Source organism: Phycodurus eques, chromosome 19 (genome assembly GCF_024500275.1).
Source record: "Phycodurus eques isolate BA_2022a chromosome 19, UOR_Pequ_1.1, whole genome shotgun sequence".
NCBI lineage: Eukaryota > Metazoa > Chordata > Actinopteri > Syngnathiformes > Syngnathidae > Phycodurus > Phycodurus eques.
This window is the reverse complement of record NC_084543.1, coordinates 16,594,511-16,613,397: the sequence shown is the minus strand read 5'-3', so window position 1 is coordinate 16,613,397 and position 18,887 is coordinate 16,594,511. Positions and strand designations below refer to the sequence as shown.

The 18,887-nt window shown below is 44.9% G+C and overlaps 1 protein-coding gene across 1 annotated transcript in view; it reads left to right on the top strand.

Annotated features, from left to right (window-relative positions):
• The window catches only part of galk1 (galactokinase 1), a 58,571-nt gene that overhangs the window by 6,773 nt on the left and 32,911 nt on the right, over positions 1–18,887 (top strand). Inside the window, exons 3-5 of the mRNA XM_061663969.1 lie at positions 4,602–4,721; positions 11,004–11,139; positions 14,285–14,466. Of these exons, the coding sequence (XP_061519953.1) occupies positions 4,602–4,721; positions 11,004–11,139; positions 14,285–14,466 (438 nt within the window). The remainder of the gene's footprint in view (positions 1–4,601; positions 4,722–11,003; positions 11,140–14,284; positions 14,467–18,887) is intronic.

The following is an 18,887-nucleotide window of genomic DNA, read 5'->3' as shown; positions in this document are numbered from 1 at the left end:
CCAGCGAGCCCGACCGCTGACACCTCCCCACCACCCCCGGAAAGCATGGGGCCCCAGCCACCAACAGGGCCCAACGCAGGAGCCAGCCGCTACCCAGTAAAAATGGTCATAGCCTGCCAAAGCAAGCCCAAGTTAAGCGCCCGTCGTGAGTAGGGTTGAGAATCGAGAACTGACCGGAGCCGGGACCAATGCCTCACCCTGCCCTGGAACCGCCCATACCCAAAAACCCCGGACCCAGCCCCGACGCCCACTGTCCGCCCACCCCGAAGAAAACCAACGAAGAAGCGGCGAAAACAAACAAAGAGGAACGCGCATGGAGACGCCCAACGGTGGCGAACAAAAGTGCGCCCCAAACTCGCCAAAATCAATGACCAGCCGCCCCAGTGAAACACCCGGAACAAGACCTACCACGCAAAGGAGGCCCCCACGATGTGCAGCGTCCGACGGGCCCTGACCCCAGCCCACACCGCACGGAGCCTCAGCGAATCCAACTCCCAGTTAACCGGCTGAGGGAAACCACAAAACCCGTCCATACCAACACCGAGACAGCCAACAAGGCAAACGGCCGGCTGCACCGCCGGTCCTTACCGCCCACTCCAATCCCCAAACCAACGCAAGCACCGACGACAGAGGAAAAAAAACAAAAACAAAAAAAAAATATTTAAATACATTTAAAAAAAAAAAAAAAAAAATGCAGGACCCTGGAGTCCAACCAAGGGAGATGTGAAAACCCACCACCCACTATATTACGATGAGAAAGGATTTATTATGTATGATAACTGGCTCATCAGCCAATTTAGTTTCTCGAGGGGAATCCTCCTGGTACTGTGCACAGAGCTGCGGCCGGCTTTGGAGCGCGACACCGCAAGAAGCAATGCGCTGCCTGTGCCGACACAGGTGCTGACCACGCCGGGGTTCCTAGCAATTCCAGAGGGAGCTGGCAGATCGATCTGGACTGTGCCAGTCGACACTGATGCCAGCCATGCGGGACGGAATTATCCACTTGTCCGCCAGGTGTATCCAATTCCCTTAAAATGCAGTTGCACAGGCCCACACTAAAGCGCAATTTGCAGCGAAAGCCGGTTTTCCTAATGTAATCGGAGCTATCGACTGCACACACATTGCTATAAAAGCGCCATCACATGATGAATATGTATATGTCAACATGAAAACAATTTCATTCGATCAATGTACAGATCATATTCGATGCGTAAATGCAAATAACTAACATTGTGGCGAGGTGGCCTGGTTCAACGCACGACTCATACATTCTGAGTAACAGCATGATTGGGAACAGACTACAAGCTGGCACTGCGTGCAATGGGTGGCTTCTTAGTGAGTACACTTATTTGTGTAATTATCCTAATATTGATCCCTGATACACATTGAGCGCGTGCGCCCCAAAGTCCTATCCCCTATTAACAGCATCATTGCTAGTCAGTGGTGGAGGTTAGTGATCCGCTGCGTGACCGGAAACTAGCACAAATGTGTCAGCACCCGGCCCAGCACCCTCCCCACCATACCTGGTGCCAGTCCCCCAGGGTAACCTGAATGAGATATGAGTGTGCCCAATGTGCGGCGTATGTACAGTGGGAGTATTTTTTTTAATAAAGTGCAGTGTCTGTGAAGTAAAAGGCTCGACTCCGGCGGGTCCGGTCCAGCATTTCCCGGCCGGTCGACAGACCACAGCGATGAGCGTGAAGTAGGGTTGGGCATCGCCCGAATCAGAGCGACCGAGCAGCTAGATCTATTCCACACATCCACCATCCACACACAGAGGTAATTTCTGAATATTATGCACGGCGGACTAATATGCAAGCGCATCGGCCTGAGGGTCCGCCTGTGCGCTTGGGACGTGCTTTGGACAAGTCACACGAGTTGACGAGACCAGAAAAAAAACACTTCCGCCGCTTCTGCTGTTAAGTAACTAAATGTCACTCGCTGCTATTATTTATCAATTATTGTTTATTTATCAACTATTTCGTGCGTGAGACTTCGACTTCCGCATTGAATGCTGTTTGCTCTAATCCAATTTAAGCATTTAATTAATTTAGGAGAAATGAATAAACCGGGAGCGACGCTAGCTTTACTTCCGGTTTATCGCAATTTTAAATGTAATTGTTAAAATCAAGCTCATGTCTCGAAAAAGGGCACCACGTCACTTTTTATAAGTATAAACTACAACAAAAAAATTACAACAAACCTTTTTATCCTTCTCGTAATCTGAAGGTTGCTACACTTTACGACATTTCGAGTCCTAGGTTACAGAGGTTCACTGAAACTCAGAACACACACAAAATACCACTAAAAGTGGAATTTTATGATATATTTAATGCAACACACTACAACTACAAAAAGAAAATAACACTAAGAAAAGAGGACATCATGTGTGGTCGCTGGGCTAAAATAAATGAGTGGGTGAGCGTTTAATGCATTGTCAGAGCGAGAGAAGGCAAAGTTGGGATTTCGTATGAAGCTAGTAATTTCCCTACAATTATTAAGCAATGGTGTTGTACATCATCGTAAGGATTGCAGTGTCGACTCACGAATGCAGATCAGCTCTGCTTTGCGGGTGGTCTTCCTCCGGACCTCAGGCAGATATTAAGCAAGTTTGCTTAAGAAAAACCAGAAATGGGAAAGGAATGTTGTTGTCCCGTTTGGGATGGGGTTTGAATATTAACCACATAGTCTTCCTGAAGGGAGTGTCCCTCCAATCTTTTGGTCGGGGAAGGAGTCTTTTGAAGACAGTAATCAAGATTTGACGGGAAGCTGCTAATTACGTTGAGGTCCACTTGACGTACACCAGGCACTGTCCCAGTCGCCATCTCACAGCAGGGCAGCGTGGAGGAGTGGGGTTCTCAAGTGGTTGCGAGTCTCTGTAGCGCGGAGCGCATGTCCGCTATGTAGTATATATCTGGCAATGTCTGCCCAAATGTGGATATTTCAGCCCACGTATAACTTGAGAAAACACCTTGCAGTAAATTGCTGATGTTGTTTTGGCTGTGCCACACACATACACGCACACACAGTAATATTTGAATTTGCACATTCACATTTTATTTTATTTTTATTTTATTGATGTTCCTGTTGTGGTTTAAAAAATCAGAAGATACTATTTACTCGGTACTTGAGTAATTATTTCACTGTATACTTTTTACATTTAGTCTTTAGGAGGGCTAGTTTTTACTTGAGTCACATTATTGCCAAGTAACAGTACTCTTACTTGAGTACAATATTTGGGTACTCTACCGACCTCTGGAACGGACATCCTCTATTGCTTCTCTTATGTTTAAGCAACATTTTAGCTCATCAGATCAGCCAGTGTCGTATTTGTTGCACTGGTCTTTTGTATTTTCGCGTTGACGTGATGCTGGTCGTGGCCATGGTTGCAGTCCCAGCGGAACCGCGAAGCACACATAGCATCTGCGACAAGAGTTGATCCGGTAGTACATCTTGTATGAATTAGGAAACGTGCCTACAATTATCTAATTAGTTTACGGATGTTAATGTTAAATGTATTCAGCAAAGGAGCGATGTTAGAGATTATGTCACAACACAGAATGAACTAACTTCAAATTCTGAAATGGCCAATAAAAACAGAAAAATACTGTACTTAATATTTTCCTGGAGGATGCGTTTGGGATTAGCTGGTAATAGTGAAAAATGAAGTGAAACAGAGAGTGATTTTAGTCCATTCTTTTCCAGAATGAGAGTGCTTAAAGAGGAGGATGCTATTCATGTGGCACAGCTTTAAGCAGGCATCATGTGCAGGTGGAGATGGGCCTGGCTCAAGTTGGAGCCCAAAACAAAAAAGCAAAGAAATAAGGCAAATTATATTTTAATCTTAAATTTGTACATCAACATGTACTTGAGCAGTGTAAATCAATGTTTTTCTGCGTGAAGATTTTTTAAAAATGTTGCCTTATTGTACTTTTGCTGTTGTTTTTTATGATTGCAACCTTTTTATCTTCCAGCATTTTTATTTTGCTGTTGTTTTCTGTGATTCTAGCATTTTTATCTTGCAGCATTTTTTCTTTTCCAATTGTTTTATGCACTTGTGTGTTTTTCGTTTTGTGTCGTTCCTGCTATGCAGCATATGACCATTTGCAGCGTATTTGCCCCTGTTGGCCTGTGTACACCTTAAGTTAAGAAATGTTTGTTATTATCAACCAATTCCAGATATAGAGCTTTACTGACAATCCAGTTAAATTGACTGAGAGGTCACTATATTACACACAACATACAGTCAAGGTTTGATAAGGACAGTGCTCCAAAGATCAACAATAAATGTAAAAAAAGATAACCTTTATTCGTCCCACAATGGGTAAATTTGCGTAATTTCAGCAGCAATAGTGGATACAGGAAATACAAAAATATCTAACAAAATAAGACATTTGGCAGCAAATGTGTCCACCATTGCAAGGTTGATGCAATAAATACCAGTACATGAAAATAACAAATATTTAAGACATAATTTATTAACGATTACGATTATAGAGTAATGATTATATTTTGAAATCATACAGTATGTTGAATTATTTGTATCCTATTACATAATATTCTGCAATAACTGTGTTGCGGTAATGTCTTCTACTTCTCAGCATGCCCTCTCCCTGGTTTTCGAGCTGTGGTGGTGTCCAGTGTCCCACTTGGATCAGGTCTGTCCAGCTCGGCCTCTTTGGAAGTAGCGTTTTACACATTTCTGCAGCAACTGAGGCCAGGTCAGAGTTCAATAGTTACACTGTGTTCAAAGTTATTAAGAATCTGTTGTTTTTGTTCATTTTTCACAAAATGTTTTTAAAATCAACAGTTCCTGTATATTCGCTTCTATAATAATCAGGAACAAAACCATCACTATGAAAAGTTACTCAGAATACAGTGTTCCTAATTATTATGTACAAATGTTTAAATAAATTCTAATAGGTTGTAAAGAACTTCAGTCAAAGTTCTGTCATTACATGGAGCTAAAAACAAAAATGTGAACATCCATCTGGACCAGGCACAGTAGCAAGGCAAACACAAGTTTTTATTTGATTTTAATCCTATTTGCTTAACAAGTGAGGAATCGGGATGGGTTCCGAAATCGGTACTTTTTCGGCCGGTACTACCGAGTACCGATTCACATAAAATCAATCATTATCATAATTTTGTACCTAAGGGCGCCCATTGCACCGGGAGTGGAATAGTTGGGCAATTTTATAATTTTATAATATATATAATGTATAATCGAGCTAGAAACCAGCTGACTACAGAAATTAACATTGCAAAGAGGAACTATGCAGCAAAGTTGGAAAAACAGTTTAGCGCAAACGACTCTAAATCAGTCTGGCATGCATTCCAATCGCTGACTAATTACAAGCGACGATCCCCCCAAGCTGAGAACAATAGCACACTAGCCAACGACTCGAATACCTTCTACTGCAGATTTGAAAAGGACAGTTTCACACCACACCCCCGACCACAATCACAACTCTGACTTCTGCGTTAACCATCCATGAACAGGATGTGAGACGCATCTTCAAACAACAAAAGATTAAGAAAGCGGCAGGCCCGGACCATGTGTCCACATCCTGCCTCAAAGTCTGCGCGGACTAGCTCGCTCCAGTCTTCACTCAGATCTTCAATAGATCTCTGGAACTGTGTGAAGTTCCATCCTGTTTCAAACGCTCCACCATCATTCCAGTCCCCAAGAAACCTGCAATCTCTGGTCTGAATGACTACAGGCCTGTCGCTTTGACATCTGTGGAAATGAAGTCGTTTGAACGTCTCGTGCTGGACCACCTTAAGAGTGTCACAGGTCCCCTGCTGGACCCCCTGCAGTTTGCCTACCAAGCGAACAGGTGTGCGGATGATGCAGTCAACATGGGACTGCACTTCATCCTAGAACACCTCGACAGTGCAGGGACCTACGCGAGGATCCTGTTCGTGGACCTCAGCTCAGCGTTCAACACCATCATCCCTGAACTCCTTTCATCCAAGCTTCTCCAGCTCAGCGTCTCACCTGCCATCTGCCAGTGGATTTACAGCTTTCTGACAGGCAGGACACAGCAGGTCAGGCTGGGGGAGGCCACCTCATCCACACGCAGCAACAGCACTTGGGCGCCCCAAGGTTGTGTCCTCTCTCCGCTGCTCTTCTCTCTCTACACGAACGACTGCACCTCAGCAAACCCGACTGTCAAACTCCTGAAGTTTGCAGATGACACCACTGTCATTGGCCTCATCAAGGACGGTGACGAGTCTGCATATCGACAGGAAGCGGAGCGGCTGGAGCTGTGGTGCGGCCGACACAACCTGGAGCTGAACACGCTCAAGACTGTAGAGATGATCGTGGACTTCAGGGAGGCATCCTTCGCCGCAGCTGCCCCTCACGTTGTCCAGCTGCCTTGTGTCAACCATCGAGACCTTCAAGTTCCTGGGAATTACAATCTCTCAGGACCTGAAGTGGGCGACCAACATTAACTCCCTCCTCAAAAAGGCCCAGCAGAGGATGTACTTCCTGCGGCTTCTGAGAAAGCACGGCCTGCCACCAGAGCTGCTGAGACAGTTCTACACAGCGGTCATCGAATCAGTCCTGTGTTCTTCATCACAGTCTGGTTTTTGTGCTGCTAGAAAAAAGGACAAACTCCGACTGCAACGGACAATCAAAACTGCTGAAAAGATTGTCGGTACCCCCCTACCCACCTTTGAGGACTTGCACGCTGCCAGTACTAAGACAAGGGCGTGCAAAATCCTCTCGGACCCTCCGCATCCCGGTCACCAGCTCTTCCAACTCCTTCCCTCAGGTAGGCGCTACCGATCAATGCAAACTAGAACTAGTAGACATTCCAACAGCTTCTTCCCTCTTGCGATCAACTTCTTAAACACCTAACCTACAATTCCATTACAACATGCTGGCAATTTTTTGACTCGAGTTCCTTGTCACATTTCTGTGGGGCCAATTATGTATTACTCGTGCACTCACCATGCTGCACTGTTTGCATATACTGGACACTCATGCCAGAGTAGCATCTGCTCCATTTCCACACTGATTGAGGAGTATCTGTAACATTTGCACAACCAACATTGTCCCAGATTATCGCACTACTCGTCACTTTAAACCGCATACACTCCTTGAAGTCTCCCTTTGCACAATGGTCATTGCACCGGACTATTACAATATTAGTCATTCGAACTGCTCTGCTAGAGGACTGCATTTTTTTTTTGCACAATTGTCAAAAAAAAAAAAAAAATGTACCGGCATTACCAGATAACTAGCAACCCTTTACTGCTCAGTGACAAGTTTTTTTTTTTTTTTTTTTTTAGTCAATGTCTTTGTCTCCAAAGTGTTCTGTAAATTGACTGTCTGTTGTTGTACTGGAGCGGCTCCAACGACCGGAGACAAATTCCTTGTGTGTTTTGGACATACTTGGCAAATAAAGATGATTCTGATTCTGATTTTCATGGCACATTGAACCCATCATCCCGGACCCGTAACATCTCCGCCACTGAGTAACAAAGCGGCGGAGTTGCGCATTTCACTATTATATAAACAACAGCTATCTCACTTAAACAACAGCTAGCACTGCGAAATTATGTTGAATGGCTCATATGCTGATAAATTGCTCATTTATCAGGATGTCATCATTAAAATGTTACAAATACAGCAGACGAATGTCATATCCTTTCAAGCCTCATGAACCCAAGCATTCATATTGACTTAGTGTCCCAAAACTGTCACCAATCATCACCAAAATTGTTGTGGACATCTCTACTCATAGCAGCTTCCCGGCTTCAATCTTCACATGGCAGACGGCGACATGGAATCATCAGGGAAAACAAAAGGCGGCGGGATATGCTTCTATATCAACGAAAAATGGTGTACGGACATCACAGAGCTCAGCAGACGAAAGATCTTTCGGATAACTATAGGATAAACCATTCTAAAAAGATTTGAATTTTTTTTTCTGTAGACATCTTATTTTTTTATTTTTATTTTTTTTATTCCCGAACTATGGAATAAGTGCCAATGTTCTTACCATTAACAAGTTCCTGTTATGTTGATGTGGAAGGGGGAGCGGGGGCTGTTCTTTGGGCCCCCAAATGACTAACTATAGCCCTGGGCCCAGCCACCAACGCCTCTGTTCGGCATGACAACCAAGCTCTGATTAGCGGCTTGTGCATTGATGAAGAAGGCAGCTAGCTAGCTGCGAGAACTAATGTGGATGGCAGGACACATTGACCATTGACACCTCAAACGGCGGATTGAAGCATTTCACAAATTGGGGGGAAACTCCAACCCACTAACCACGTTAACACACGCCATAATGAGCGGGCCCACTTCAACTTTTATCAGGCAGCTTTTGACACGGGTGATTTTGATTCGCCAGCGTGCCTAATGTGGGCAGTATCAACATCCTGTTTCAAATAACCATTGGCGAGGTGACAAATGGCCAGCGCAAACACTGATCTGTTAGTTGTAGATAAATAATTTTCAGACCACTTAAGTGAAATTCCCCCAACAGTAAAGTGCTGCGGCCCATGTTGGGTATTGTAGTGACTATGGCCCGGTTGTCATGGCAATCCCAAGAACTGATAAACTGTTGCATTCCTGCCTCCTGAACCTCAATCAGCCAGATTGCTTTCACAAGACACAGAAAACCTGGTTTATATCATCTGGAGCCATAAAACCTCCTCATTACTTGATTGGGGGCAGAAGTGGTTATGACTTGAACAATGGAACACAATCACCACCAGTGGTGGTTAGAGACACTGCCTGTGGACGTTGAAATTCCACGTTTGTAACAAACAAACCTCCAGGAATATTCTAAATGTATGCCTTGATGTCTGTGCCATTGTCAGTTTACAGGTTCGACTACAAGACTTTGAGAACTGACCTCTTGATCTGAAGCCAAACAGTCCGAAATGATGTAGTAAACATTAGTTTTTAGTAAAAATTAGTTGATTTGCCAAGATTGAATTTTAGACAATCATTGTATATGCTTGATCTATGAGTAAAAGTACAAAGTTGGGAGTATTTGAGATTCATATGTGATTTTTAAACCCATTTTCTTTATGGGCCAAATTGGAGACTAAGTTCGAGTCGATGGGCATGGTCTTCTCCACTTCCCCTGTCCCTAAGACAGGCCCCCTGGGTATTTAACCCTTCGACTTCCGCCTTCTTGCTCTCTTGTCGTCTTGGCCCCAGCTGCGGGGCGGCTTCGGCCAGCCCCCCCCCCCCGCCCCCCTTTCCTTTGTTGGAACCATGCAGTTCCGGCCAACACGAATCCTCGAATGGTGACTCTGCTACCTGGCCTCTACTTGTCCACCGCCAGGCAATCAGAGAAGCTGCTGATAAAAGTTAGTTACGCTTCTAGCCAAGCGTGAACTCTCTGATCTACCAGCGGTCAATGAAAAAGGCAGGAAGCGAAACGGTCACATTCTCCCACCAAACGCGTGAAGAACAACTTCTTTTTCCCTTTTTGTTTTTACTTTTTGTGCATCATCTTCTTCAATTAAACCTGCTTTCTTTCCTCTTGAGATGCTCTGAGACGAACCATTCCCAGGGCCAACTGATCTATGGTCATGAGTAGAGCATGACAATTGTCAGAATGTACAAAATTAGTGCCTAATAATTTTGGATTAAAATACCAGCTTCACACAAATTCCAACTTTGTACTAGCTCAACACACTTTAACCTATTCACGCATGTTTTTAGTCCAGCCACACACGATGTCCTATTTTTCTTTACGTATGCCTATTTTCCTTTTTTATTAACATTATTATTATTTTCTTTCCGAAGTCAAGCCCCTCTGCATTGTTTTCCCTGTAGTTTCCCTTTTAGATTTAATTTAATTTTCGATAAAATTCCACTTCCTGTTGTGTTTTGTGTGTGTTTGAGTTTATTAGTCAAACCGCTGTAATCGAGAACTCTTATTCCATTCATGTAAATTACTGAGCTTGATCGAGGTTTTTCGTTGCTTTTCCTAAAGTTTACACATATAAAAAGAGATGTGGTGACCTTTTCGAGACAAAGATAGTTTGATTGTAACGTTAAAACGTAAGTCGAACGACACCGGATGTAAATGCAGGCGTTCGTTTCTGGTGTATTCTTTTCCAAAATTAATTACGCTTTTATCCAAAACCAAGATACACTATAGTATCACTGGTGTGAGCAACTGTTCATTTTCCAATAGCTCATTCTAAGGGGAAATCTGAGCGTTTGATTGAATGTTTTATTGTCTTGCAGATTATACAGTACATTTGTCTACACGTTGTTTTCATTTGTTATATACAGGAAGTCCTCGATTTCCGAACGAGTTCCGTTCCTACGCTGGCGACGTAACACGAACTTCCGCGTAAGTCGGATTTCACCGTTAAAGTCTAAATTTACGGCGAAATACTTCGTTACGGGTATTGTCCCATGTGATTGTGACAGCAAGCCTAGTGTGTGTGGGCATGGGCGTCGATGTGTGAGTGAGACGGCACTGCGCAGGAAGGAGTGCACGCCGGTGCGAGTGTGTACAGTAGCAAGTGTAGTGACGGCGACCGGGGAAGAGTAGCGATTAGCGGAGGACCCGTTAACGTTGAATGTGCAGAGGAGCTAATAAAGCCATTGAAGCAGCAAATCGGTGCTTCATGCCTTTATTGTTGCCGCCACCCAGCTCAGCTGTGCAACGAGAGAAGAGAGTTAACCCCTGCGTCTCCCGACCACGGTCAGGTGACCGTAGCAGGAAAGGTTAACACTTCGTATAAAGAAACTAAAATTAATGAAAAATAAAAAATAAGACGCTCTACTTACCATTACTTTTGAGAGTATGAAAAAAAGGAGGGCGAAAAAGGCAAAGATACTCCCGGCGCACAAACACAGACAAGCACTCTGCACCAGCTAAGCAGAAACACTATGGTGCTGGGACAAAATGGCGGACGAGGCACAGGCGTCGTAAAGTCGAAACGTCATAGGTCGAGTACGTCGTAACTCGAGGACTTCTTTTAATTAGTTTTCCTTTGCTTTTGTTTCTCAATAGATGATGGAGACAACTTATCCAAAGCAATTGCATGTCAGCAGGCGGAACACACTCATGCTGGTGTGCCTTGTGGGATTATGGATCAGCTTGTGTCAGTTCTTGGGATGGAGGGGCATGCTTTGCTTATTGACTGCAGGTATGGTACATTTAGAGGAGGAAAAACGTGAACTGAGAGAACACAGACCCTTCTAGGTCTGATCATTTGTCACCTGCAGAATAAATGTGTTGATTGAGATGTAATAGAATGTTCTGACAAAGAAAACACCATTGTGTTGTAGTAGTTAAGCAGACGGTGTTGTCTACAGTAAGATGAAAATAAGATCCCATTTTATGACCAATTTATGCAGAAATCAATATAATTTCAAAGGGTTCACATACTTTTTCTTGCAATCGTATAGCTTGCATTTAAAAAAAAATATGGATTGATATAATCAACACAAGGCGGCACGGTGGACGACTGGTTAGAGCGTCTGCCTCACAGTTCTGAGGACCAGGGTTCAATCCCCGGCCCCGCCTGTGTGGAGTTTGCATGTTCTCCCCGTACCTGCATGGGTTTTCTCCTGGCACTCCGGTTTCCTCCCACATCCCGAAAAAAAACATGCTTGCTCAGTTAATTGACAACTCTAAATTGCCCGTAGGTGTGAATGTGAGTGCGAATGGTTATTTGTTTATGTGTGCCCTGCGATTGGCTGGCAACCAGTTCAGGGTGTACCCCGCCTCCTGCCTGATGATAGCTGGGATAGGATCCAGCACGCCCGCAACCCTAGTGAGGAGAAGCGGCTCAGAAAATCGATGGATGGATAATCAACACAAGAAAAGAACAAAAATGAAGCAAGCAGAAGTTTTGTTCACTTTTTTTTTTTTTTTTTTAATGACCATTTAGTCACAAACATATTGTAATAGAAGGGTTACTAGCTATTAGAGATGCACAATAACTATTGGACCGATATTGGAAAGAATGATGTCACACCGATAGGTCTGATATCGAATAAACGATTGGCTCGCGACCAGTTCAGGGTGTACCCTGCCTCCCGCCCGAAGATAGCTGGCATAGGCTCCATTAGCCCGCGACCCTCGTGAGGATAAGTGGTAAAGAAGATGGATGGATGGATTATATTTTACTTGAATAAAAACATGACCAGTTTGATATAAAATACAATTAGATACAATCTACATAAGTCTGCAGTTCCTGCTCCAGCTTTCCCTCAGTTTGGGAATACTTGGCCTGGAAATCGTTGAAGAACCTTGATATAAACTACAACCCCAATTCCAAAAAACCTTGGACAGGGTCATGTTTACCACTGTGTTACATCACCTTTTCTTTTAACAACTTTCAATAAACGTTTGGGAACTGAGGACACTAATTGTTGAAGCTTTGTAGGTGGAATTCTTTCCCATTCTTGCTTGATGTACAAGCTGTTCAACAGGTCTGGACTGCAGGCAGGCCAGTCCAGTACCCGCACTCTTTTACTACGAAGCCACGCTGTTGTAACACGTGCAGAATGTGGTTTGGCATTGTCTTGCTGAAATAAGCAGGGGCGTCCATGAAAAAGACGTTGCTTGGATGGCAGCATATGTTTCTCCAAAACCTGAATGTACCTTTCAGCATTAATGGTGCCTTCACCGATGTGTAAGTTACCCATGCCATTGGCACTAACACAGCCCCATACCATCACAGATGCTGGATTTTGAACTTTGCGTCCATAACAGTCCGGGTGGTTCTTTTCTTCTTCGACCCGGAGGACACGATGTCCACAATTTCCAAAAATAATTAGAAATGTAAATGTAAATTAGTAAAACTGTGTTCACCACCTGTCATCCATCGCTTCCACGCCGCTCGCAACTTCACTTTGAACGCCCTGTTTACACGGATGTCCAGCGATTGGAGTTCGTTAGACAAGCTTCCTCACTTGCACTCAGTCGAATGCTGACTTGAGACGCTTCTCCCGGCTGTTCTATGCTCATTAATCCATTGCTCCAGTTGCTCTTCCAACTCGGGCCACCTCGCCTTGTTTCCGCGATTTGTTTTTCTTTTTTTCCGCGGAAACGTAGCTTTGTCTTCTTGACTTGGCGAAGCTCATTTTCCTGCTTCCTCCACTTGCGAACCATGGATTTTCTGATCTTGAATTTTGTCGCGGCTGCTCGATTCCCATGTTCCGCCGCGTAACTGACAGCTTGCAGCTTAAACTGTGCTTCGTAAAGCATTGTCTCTTTGTAGGAGCCATTTTCGGGGGTCTTTAGCCAAACCGATGTTGTTTTGCACAATGCACAACCCGGCGCTATATACCTACTGGGGGCGTGGCGTTAGCGGCCTCCTTCACGCACCCTTCCCCTGTCCTCAGCCACATCCGCTTTTCCTCTGTGTAAGCAGCGTGTCGGCAGGAAATACTAAAAAAAAAAAAAAAAGTCAAGCGAAGCGCTCATCACACAACATTTATAGATGTTGGAACTCAGTACACACATAAGGCCCGCCGCATTATAAGACGCCCCATCAATTTTGGAGAAAAGTAAGACTTTTAAGTGCGCCTTTTGGTCGTGAAAATACGGTATTCTGTTTTTATTTATGTTTAACAGAAAGTCCCAACTTCATTGGAATAGGGGTTGTAAGTGCCGGGAGTTCAATGGTAATTTTCGTTAGCTCGTCAATGGTCAACTTTCAATCATTGCGTGTTAGCTTTGAGCTAGCGATTTTTGTGAACAAAAGCGAAGAAAGAAACAAAGCCTGTAATGTATTTGAACATTCAATAGGTGTAATTATTTTGTTGAATTGTCAATAAATGACCTTAAGCAAGCAACATTCACTCTTACTCCTTGCTACTATGTTAGCACCTTAGCAACCTGTTGTTTTCGAGGGCTCTGCTTGGCCATTCGGGTGATGCTGGATAGAAGAGCTGGAGCAGCGCATGCAATGGACTGCTTATATAAGCGTGGTGAAATTGGAGATTTTAGATCCAGTCCGATCCGATGCGATATTTGTTTTTTTTTTGCTGACATCGGACCGATTTCCAAACTCAAAGATTGGATCGGGACACCCCTAGTTACAGTAAAACTTGACTCTCTGGTCACTGCTGGCATTGTTCTGTCTTTTAGGACCCCCTGATAGTACGTTGGAAGTTGGCAAATTCCAGAGCCTACTTGACACCCCAAAACATCATAGAGATTGTCTTTTTTATAATTACTATTATACTATGTAGCTACTCATGGTTACAGTTAAAGGAAAAGACATAATTGAGTCCAGGCTGCAAGTCACCCATGTATGGCTGCAATGTCCTTTGTTGTAGGTCTCTGGAATCCATTCCTGTCCCGTTAACAGATGCAGGACTCGTCTTTCTCATCACCAACTCCAATGTGAAACATTCTTTGGCAAGTAGTGAGTATGCCTTGAGACGAGCACAGTGTGAGAAAGCTGCCTCCATCTTAAGGAAACCCAGTCTAAGAGATGCAACCATGAATGATCTGGAAGGTATGAACTACAATTTTATCATCTTTTTCCAAACTATTCTTGTCAGCTCTTTATTATTTAGTCAAGCCATCATCATTCTTTGTGCAGAGTTCCTCTTCTGTTTATTGTCCACATTCCTTATATTCTTCTTCCAATAGATTTTTTTTTTTACTGGTTTGTCATATGTATAACCCCAATTCCAATGAAGTTGGGACGTTGTGTTAAACATAAATAAAAACTGAATGCAATGCTTTGCAAATCATGTTCAACCTATATTTAATTAAATACACTACAAAGACAAGATATTTAATGTTCAAACTGATAAACTTTATTGTTTTTAGCAAACAATCATTAACTTAGAATTTTATGGCTGCAACACTTTCCAAAAAAGCTGGGACAGGTTCATGTTTGGTGTGAATCAGGGCATGTTTAGGCCCCCAGAAATGCGATTGTTTATGAGAATAATAATAAAAAGAAGAAAAAAAATATTATAATAATAATATAATTTCTACAATTACAATAGATCCTTGCAGCGGTCGCTGCTTGGGCCCCAAGTGGAGAATGTGACACAAAAACATCCATATAGGAAATATATTTAGAGCCAAGAAGGAACAAACACTGCATAAGTTAAAATGCATAGTCAGGAATAAATACCACACAGCAAAGAGGCATTAGTAGTTGATGAATTTCATGAAATTAGCTTTGGAACCGACAGAAAATATAAGAGCCATATGTCAGTCGGAGTTACATCAGAAACAATGCCAGCGTCGGATCCTAAATCAATGCTAATTGATCAAATTACATCAAATTTTGCAGTGTGAGCTGGACGGTGGCCAAAGGCGGGGATTTTGGCGATCCGATCCCCGGCTACAGAAGTTGGCTCTAAGGACGTGGAATGTCACCTCTCTGGCAGGGAAGGAGCCTGAGCTGGTGTGTGAGGTCGAGAAGTTCAGACTTGATATAGTCTGACTCGCCTCCACACACTGCTTGGGCTCTATTACCAGTCCTCTCGAGAGGGGTTGGACTCTCTTCCACTCTGGAGTTGCCCATGGTGAGAGGCGCCGAGCAGGTGTGGGTATACTTATTACCCCCCGGCTTGGTGCCTGTACATTGCAGTTCACCCCGGTGGACGAGAGGGTAGCCTCCCTCCGCCTTCGGGTGGGGGGGACGGGTCCTGACTGTTGTTTGTGCCCATGCACCAAACAGCAGTTCAGTGTACCCACCCTTTTTGGAGTCCTTGGAGGGGGTGCTGGAGAGCGCTCCCGCTGGGGACTCGATCGTTCTGCTGGGCGACTTAAATTCTCACGTGGGAAATGACAGTGAGACCTGGAAGGGCGTGATTGGGAGGAACGCCCACCCCTTCCCCCGATCAGAACCTGAGCGGTGTTCTGTTATTGGACTTCTGTGCTCGTCACGGATTGTCCATAACGAACATCATGTTCGTGCATAAGGATGTCCACACGTGGACTTGGCACCAGGACACCCAAGGTCGCAGTTCGATGATAGACTTTGTGGTCGTGTCATCGGACTTGCGGCCGCATGTCTTGGACACTCTGGTGAAGAGAGGGGCGGAGCTGTCAACTGATCACCACCTGGTGGTGAGTTGGCTCCGATGGTGGGGGAAGATGCCGGTCCGACGTGGCAGGCCCAAACGTATTGTGAGGGTCTGCTGGGAACGTCTGGCAGAATCCCCTGTCAGGAGGAGTTTTAACTCCCACCTCCGACAGAACTTTGCTCATGTTCCAGGGGAGGCGGGGGACATCCGAGTGAACCATGTTCCGTGCCTCCATTGCTGAGGTGGCCGACCGGAGCTGTGGCCGTAAGGTGGTCTGTGCCTCTCGTGGCGGCAATCCCCGAACCCGGACACCAACGGTGAGGGATGCCGTCAAGCTGAAGAAGGAGTCCTATCGGGCCTTTTTGGACTGTGGGACTCCTGAGGCATTTGATTGGTACCGGCTGCCCAAGCGGAATGCAGCTCTGGTGGTCGCTGAAGCAAAAACTCTGGTATGGGAGGAGTTCGGTGAGGCCATGGAGAAAGACTTCTGGACGGTTTCGAGGAAATTCTGGTCCACCATCCGGCGTCTCAGGAGAGGAAAGCATTGCACCACCAACACTGTGTGTAGTGGGGATGGGGCGCTGTTGACCTCGACTCGGGACGTTGTGAGTCGGTGGGGAGAATACTTCGAAGACCTCCTCAATTCCACCGACACGCCTTCCCATGAGGAAGCAGAGTGTGGGTTCTCTGAGGCGGGCTCTCCTATCTCTGGGTTTGAGGTCACCGAGGCAGTTAAACAGCTCCTCGCTGGCAAGGCCCCGGGGGTGGACGAGATTCGCCCGGAGTTCCTAAAGGCTCTGGATGTTGTGGGGATGTCCTGGTGGACACGCCTCTGCAACATCGCGTGGACATCGGGGACAGTGCCTCTGGATTGGCAGACTGGGGTGGTGGTCCCCCTTTTTAAGAAGGGGGACCGGAGGGTGTGTTCTAAACTACGGTTTGGTGGCCACAGTATTGCATCTCTGCTTTTTGCAGATGATGTGGTTCTGTTGGCTTCATCAAGCCGTGACCTCCAACTCTCAGTGGAGCAGTTCGCAGCTGAGTGTGAAGCGGCTGGGATGAGAATCAGCACCTCCAAATGTGAGACCATGGTCCTCAGTTGGAAAAGGGTGGCATGCCCTCTCCAGGTCAGGGATGAGATCCTGCGTCAAGTGGAGGAGTTTAAGTATCTTGGGGTCTTGTTCACGAGTGAGGGAAGAATGGAACGGGAGATCGACAGGCGGATCGGTGTAGCGGCTGCAGTGTTGCAGACTTTGTATCGGTCCGTTGTGGTAAGAAGGAGCTAAGCCGAAAGGCGAAGCTCTCAATGTACCGGTCGATCTACGTTCCTACCCTCACCTATGGTCACGAGCTGTGGGTCGTGACTGAAAGAACAAGATCCCGGATACAAGTGGCCGAAATGAGTTTCCTCCGCAGGATGTCCGGGCTCTCCCTTAGAGATAGGGTGAGAAGCTCAGTCATCCGGGAGGATCTCAGAGTAGAGCTGCTGCTCCTCCACATCGAGATGAGCCAGATGAGGTGGCTGGTGCATCTGATTCGCATGCCTCACGGACGCCTCCCTGGTGAGGTGTTCCGGCCACGTCCAACCGGGAGGAGACCCCAGGGACGACCCAGGACACGCTGGAGAGACTACGTCCTTCGGCTGGCCTGGGAACGCCTCGGGATCCCCCCGGAAGAGCTGGATGAAGTCTGGGCGTCCCTGCGAAAGCATGTTGATCGATAAAAAACCTTTTAAGCTTTGGATAAACTAGGAAACACTAGCGGTTTGATCAAAGTTCGGGTTGCGTGACCTCGTTGGGTCTCCATGTCTGCCAACAGAGCCAGTGGTTGATACATGTGTATACAGCACATATAGTACTAGGTCATGAAACTCTAAATAAACATCTCTTCGCCACTGTTGTGTGTCGTTAGCCACAGCATCAAGTCTGTTTATGTGGTTAAATCTTGAGCCGAACCTAGCCAATACTCGTCACTGGGAAGCCGATAAGTTTTAACGATGTGGGCCCAATTAAATCTACCTAGTCATCAGTCAGGATTAGAGCTGAACGATTGGGGAAATTTGTTTAATTTCGAGGTTTTTTTTGTTCCTTTTAAACAACTATTGTGATTACGATTTAGCATGCAATTTTTGGGGGGAGAGTTTTTTTATCTTCAGGATTATTCATTAAACACAATAAATAAATTATTCTATAGTATGACTAACACAACATTGGATACAGCCAACAAATGAACAACTCTTTCCTGTAGGCCAGGCGTAAATGTTATAATGAAATGATATGAAGACCAAATGTTTATTTTACTATTGAATTTTAAAAATAAAAACATTCCATCACACTAGAATATTAAATTATTGATTTAACTTCATCCCTTGCAGAAATGCTATTGTCATTAGCAGTAGTACTGCTTTTTTTTCTTTTTTTTTTTTTTTTTGGTCCTGTTTGACTGTTAGGTCAAGCAGAATAGAGGATCTGTACCCCTTTTATGCCGGAACAATTTTACTGTGTCACAGTGGAGTTTTTAAGATGCCCCTGTGGTTTCTTCGTATTATAATGAATATTTATTGAGAATCAGAGTCGGTCAGTCGAACAGAACAAAGTTTCTCGAGGGGAGTGAGAAAAACAAAAGACAAACCACTCACTGTCAACAAGATGAGGAAAGTAAATCATTATATATCTAGAACAATGACACATTAGAAATTAGTGTTGTATTGGGCAGTAGTGGTACACCCTGTGAGGGAAGGACAGAACAAGATAAGACAGGACAGGGAGAGGAGAGGAAGCATGCAGGACAAGGGTCATGAACCCGACTGTACAACTGAAGTGTGGTGGGAGTGGCTATGGAAATTATAAACATCTATAGGACCACAGTGTGAGTGAGAGGATACCCA